This window comes from Neopsephotus bourkii, unplaced genomic scaffold (assembly GCF_033783945.1).
Source record: "Neopsephotus bourkii isolate Nb327-2 ecotype Australia unplaced genomic scaffold, CSIRO-AGI_Nbou_v1 NB_1373, whole genome shotgun sequence".
In the NCBI taxonomy this organism is placed as follows: domain Eukaryota; kingdom Metazoa; phylum Chordata; class Aves; order Psittaciformes; family Psittacidae; genus Neopsephotus; species Neopsephotus bourkii.
Genome location: NW_026901852.1, coordinates 3,435,957 through 3,441,956, shown reverse-complemented (window position 1 = coordinate 3,441,956; position 6,000 = coordinate 3,435,957). Strand labels below are relative to the sequence as shown.

Here is a 6,000-nt window from a genome sequence, read left to right as displayed (position 1 = left end):
CGGTGTCAAGCTTCCCGACGAACCTGCTGGGGAGAGCGGTATTTCCTACTGATCCCTTCCGCCTCTGGGAGCGAGCCCGCGCTCTTCCCCTTCAGCTAGCAGCACCACCCACGCTGCCTTCCGCCGCAGTGACTCCCGATTGGCTGCGCCACCAGCCTCGCATGGAGTGTCCCATCAGCAGCCCAGGGTGGACGCTAAGAACGATGCCTATGCCTGAGCAGACCCATTCCGAGAGCAGGGAGGGCGACCCCCCCCGCTTTGAGGCAAATGGTTCCTCCCATCACATGTTCCGGCGGAGGCGGAGCCCCGGTGCCTCTCGCCCCTCTTTGCCCTTTGGTGCGCATGCGGAGTAGCGCCGTGCCCCGCTCACGTGTTCCTTCGCGTCCGGCGCGCGGCGGTCATGGCTGCGCTGCTGAGCTCCGCCGGGCGCCTGCGGGCGCTCTGTCCACGTCTGCTGCCCCTCCTCCGCCCGCCCGCTCCCGCCAGGTGAGACCCTGCGCCGCGGGGCTGCACGGCCACCGCCGGCGGGCTGCGGAGGTGGCGGTGGGGCCGGCCGAGGTGGCGGCCCTCGTGCCCAAGGGCGCTGCTGGCTAGGCCGCCGTGCGCGCCTGCAGCGGATGGTGCATACTTAGGAACCCTGACCCTGCCGGTGGGAGCGTTGAGGCCCGGCCCGGTCTGGTGCGGTGTCCTCTGACCACGTGTGCACGGCAGGGTTAGCTCAGGGTCAGAGGCCGCGGGAGCCCTGGTGGGTCTGTGAGGGCGGCCCGTGCCTTCCGCAGCGAAGTCTTGCTGGGCCTGTGTGAAAGCGGAGTGCCCTGCTCCCTGTGGAGAGCGAAGGGCGCTGTGCCCCCGCGGAGGCTGCTGCCGAGGGACCGGCTATGCGGTGTGAGGGCGGTCGCAGAGGGGCAGACCCTCGGGGATGGGTAGTTGTTGACTGGGGTAACCGTAGAGCTGGAATCCGGGCAGCTTACAGTGACCCTCGTGCCCCGCAGGGTCTGTTATCAGGAGTGTCTTCATTCCTTTGCCATAGTTCCGTCTCTCATTATGCACTTAGGGTGGGAAGGTCACCTGTGTGCTTGCCTGTCCCCGTTTTGACCACACTAATCTGTGGTTGATGCCCGGCAGGAAGTTTGGAAACACAATCCTTCTATTTATTTATTTTTGTTTGTTTGTTTGCTTTGTTTATAATATTAGTTTTGGGAGAGCTGAGCTTTCTCTTCAGTTGCAGTGCACAACAGCTACACTTTTGGGATCCTTTCTGTTGTGGTCTCATACCTGTTGGATCATAGAGTCACTGAACACCAGGTTGGAAGGGACCCCAACGGTCGTTCAGTACACCTTTTTCTAGGCAAAGCATGAAATACAGAGCATAGAAATGCAAAAAGCTCAGTCCTGAGTACATAAGCAAACATGTCATAATTGTACGCTGAAATGTACAATGTACGTTTGCACAATGTACCAACGCAGTGAAATGTACAACATTTCAGTGCCTGTTTTGCAGAGCACCTTGGTTTCAAATCACAAGGGTTCTGTTAGATAGGCAAGCTTATTGCTTCCGTAATTTTTTCCTGAATCACATGTCCCAAGAAGGAAGCATCTTGTGCAAATGATAGCTGTGTCAAAGAGTTTGGTATTTGTTGTATTTCATGCAGCAAATGTGCTGTTACAGTAACATGAAGGTTTGTGCGAACTTTTTTTAACATCATGGGTTATTTCATTGTCATCAGGTTCTCAGATTGCCTGTGAATGAGAGGAAGGTTTTATGACTTTTGAGCCTTGCTCAGATTAGGTTTTCACTTTCTACCGTGTCCAATTTCAAAGTCTTAAAAGAGGAAGCTGGGAATGGGTTGAGATGCTTTCACTTATGTCAAGTGACTTGCTGTGATTATAATTACAGCTGCTAAATATAAAAGAGTAGCTAAGTAGAAGTTTAGACCTGTTTCTTCCAAGGAGATGAAAGTTTGCTGTATTTTTGTAGCGCTTGCAAAACCTAGTGAGGATCCAGTGTGGGTGGTTGGGAATATAATGCTTCTGGTGTGTAGAAGTGTTACCTTACAAACTATTCAGATAGCAGCTGGTGTTCCCATTAGCTCTGAATATGGGAACACACTTTTCAGCATTATTCACTGAAAAAAAAAGTATCACCATGTAGCTTTAATTAGTGCTAGTGACTGAGCTTGGAATTAATCTCTCATTAAATGTCCACATGATGCTATAAACAAATCTTTGCATAATGTTTGAGAATAAAAAAGCAATAAGCATACACGCTGAGTTTTATGAGCTGACATAACCTAGTGTAACCAAAGGGAAACAGTACTTCTGTCATGTCTTGCTTGTGCCTTGTTACAGATCTGGCAGCCCCTCTTAAGTCAGCGTAACTTAATTCCTGGTAGGAAACAAGAACAGTTTTCTGTTACTCTAGAGAGAGAAATACATTCAAGCACAGCGCTTGATGAGTTCCAGAGCTAGTTCAGGAGAAGGCATGGGAACAGCCAGCAGTAGAGAACTGGTAGAGAGAAGCCTCACCACGAAAATAAGGAAGCTGTTGCTACCTACACTTGCTTTAGTGCTTATCAAAACCTGTTGATTTTAGTCAGTAGTCTTACCAAAATCTCAGGTAAAAGGTAATACAGTTTTCTGCTGGTTTTAGTGATTGAAGTGTAACAGATGATTAAATGCTAAAGTCGCTGTGAAGGATGGAGTAGACCTGTGCAGGAAGGACCAGGAAACTGGAAAGCTGTCTGCAGTATGATTGGCAACAGAATCACATGTTTAGATAGCTGCAACTGGTAAATAAACTTACCTACTTTGTGGTAATTCAGCTGGGTTTTGTTTTCCTTGACTGGAAGCTTAATTTCTGAGATTAGTTTGTTGCAAGAAGTAATGTATACTGAAAGTAACATAGGACTTGATGGAGGGCTAGTAGTGCTTTTTTTCTAGAACTCCATTTCTGGAAATGCAGTGATAATTTGGCTGTAACAGCTGGGGTTTGGTACTTGTCCCCCCCCTCTAAAAAAACACTTTTTTCTTGCACTAGGTAATACTCTTCTATATCTTCAAGGCTGAGTGGGGTCAAATGCGGGATAGTTTAGTAATAATGCTGGAAACTTTAATTCTCAGGCTACATTTAGTTAAGGTTCTTGTTAGAGAACACATTCACAAGAAAAAGCAGTGGTATTTATTTCATAGCTTTTAGGTTTCATTCTAAACTGTGAATTATATTGAAGCAAGACTGAGTAGAATACCTGAATTTGTGCATTCTTTCTGTCCAGTAATTTCATTCTTAAGAGCATTTTTCACTAAAAATCTTTGTCTTACTGTCACTTTACTGTATGTGTTTAGGCATCCCCGTGCACAAGTGGTGCTCTAGGACCAAAGCGTAACATTTATGAACTGAAATGGCACATATAAATGCACAATGTAATTACATTTTTTACTTTAAATAATTATTCATTATCATCTCTTTTTACTTAAGCCTTAATTTATGGAAATGGACCTCTTTTGAAGCACTAGAATGACATATGGATGACATGTAAACTTGGTATACTCACAGTTCAGGTCTTGAGATGGTATTTTAAGCGTGAAATGCAGTCTGCTGCGGTAAGTTCCAGAGAATATTGCTAGAGTTCTAATTGGGATAGTGGGGAAACCCACCCACAGTTTTAAGAAAATAACAAGGAATAATCTAGCATTTTGCAAGAGACCTGGGTAAACAACTCTATGTTTAGGTGTGCTTGGTGTAGTTGCTTTAGCACTGAACATAATAAAGTCAGTTTAATAACAGTAATGGTTACAAAAAAGTTGCAAATCTGTTAACTTCTTCAGATATGTGAAACAAAAACCATTCACATTCAGGCAGAGATTTTCATCAAAGCATTGTACTGCTCTGATTACTAATCTGAAGTTCTAGATATAACCCAAAGAAAATGGGTTAGGATAGTAGATATCTGATTGCATTGGACGGTTGAGAAGCATCTCATAGCAAATCAGATCTAAGGCAAATTTCACTTGAGTACCCGTAGTATGAAGTACAAAGTGTACTGTGATACATGTCATCAGTCTCATGCCATGCAATTATAACAAGATAAACTATGACAGACCAATACAACAAACTTCAGATCTACAACAGGAAGCTTTAGTTGATTTATATGGTACAAAGTATTTACTGGAACTTTGTCTGCAGAAACTTCACTAAGGGAAGAGATCTTTAAGTTTGCTGCTAGGATCTGACTGTCAAGTATGCTGTAACAAGCCTCTCCACAAATGTTTATAGCAGATTTTGTGTTACCATCAGAAAGTTTAATGATTATTCTACATACACCAGGGGATTATGTTACGGTTTGATGTTATAGCTTTCTGCTGTGGGAAAGCTGGTGTTGGGAGGAACAGTATTGGCTCCTTTCTTCCCATGCCAACTACCCCCTTGTTGCTGGCCAGCTTGTCCTGCTCTGAATCAGGGTGCTCCTTGGACCTGCCACTGGGCTGATTTCATTTGCTAGACTGCAAGGAAAACATTTTTTGAGAGATGGACAGGTTTTATTGTATCATTTAAGGATCTGATGAACTGTAGAAGCGTGGGACTGCTGGCAGAAGAGAGAGCCCTGTGCAATAAATCTGTGGTATTAGATCAATGCAGCTGTATTGCTGAACTGTGCTTTTAGATGTGCAGGTGCTGGGATCGTCCTGAAGTTGACACCTTATTGTCCTCAGAAAGGAGGAAACCAATTCGCCTCCTAAGGCATAGGTCATGAAAGTATAGTTGAGGAGCAAAGTCTTGCACGTCTTCTGTCACTTCTTTGGTCTTAGATTCCTATATATGGGCTTAAATGTCAGGTTTCGGGATTGTGGAGCTAAGAGCTTATCCCCGAACAGCAATTGTGCTGTTGTGAAACCTGCTTTTTGCAAGACCCATGTTCTGTTCAGAGGTGTGATTGTTGATAAAGTTGTGCAAGAGGATACTAGGTACAAAGCTTTTCAAGTTGTCCTTATAAAGACTGTTGCCTTTTGGTACATTGTGTTGCATTTGTACAAGATTGAAACACACTCATGGGATGGGAGGAAGAATACCCTTTGAAAGAATCTTTGGGTAAACCATAAGTTAAAAACCCAAGTTATTAATGATTCAATGTGGTATGTTTGTTTTTAATTAGCTGCAAGCAAGTTGCTTTTGACTTCACTGTCATAGTGAAAATATAGAACTGGGTGCTTAATTATGCTGCATGAGCAAAATAATGCAATTATTTGGCTTTGGATGAAGAGGAGGCATTCAGTAAACTTGCTTTTGATGATACTGAAGCAACCCTGTGTTGTAAAGTTTCACAACCTGCGCTACTGTTGTAGTTGTGGTATGTATTTATGGATACAAAATGTCTAGGGGCTTCCTAAGAAGTAGCACAAAGCAAAGGTTTTCTGCTTTGTTTGTTGCAAATCACTTGGGCAAAGTTCTTAGATACTCTCCAGGAAACTTGAGGTTTTTCAGTGTATGTGGAAAAAAGCTATACTTTCTTTTTCTCTTTTAGAATCCTCCTGTATCTCACTGAAACAAAGATACAGTGGCCTGAAAATTGTGGCTGTCTTTGTAGGTGACCATAGCTAAGACTGGGGGAATACTGTTAAGTGAATCAGGCTGTGGTCTCAGATGGTATATTTAGTCTTAGATTAGTAAATGTAGCTAATGTTAAGTCTGCAGTGGTTTTATGTACAGTAATTTAAACTATTTTTTCATTATTCTACTACTTTGATCATGGCTTATAGCTTGAGAACTTTTTCATACCTTTTGTTTATTTAGTTTAGAAGGAACAAAATATTCAGTACTTGTATTAGAAAAAGCATAGCAGCTACCTTACTATGGTTGTGATAAAGGGAGGCAAATATCCATACAGTGGCTTGGTAATTCTCTTTTTGAATGTTTGGAATTAGGCAAGTTTTTTGCCTGGGAGAGCACTGAAACCATCTACTTGAGTTTTGGGAAAGATGGGACACTTTTTATTCAGACTGGTG

At 43.7% G+C, this 6,000-nt stretch overlaps 1 protein-coding gene across 2 annotated transcripts in view; it reads left to right on the top strand.

Moving 5' to 3' along the window:
- The first annotated feature begins 393 nt into the window (after positions 1 to 393).
- Positions 394 to 6,000, top strand: part of LRPPRC (leucine rich pentatricopeptide repeat containing) — a 90,122-nt gene continuing 84,515 nt past the window's right edge. For both annotated transcript variants that reach the window (XM_061367184.1, XM_061367183.1), the window contains exon 1: positions 394 to 486. In XM_061367184.1, coding sequence (XP_061223168.1) covers positions 401 to 486 — 86 coding nt within the window. In that variant the 5' untranslated portion in view covers positions 394 to 400. The remainder of the gene's footprint in view (positions 487 to 6,000) is intronic.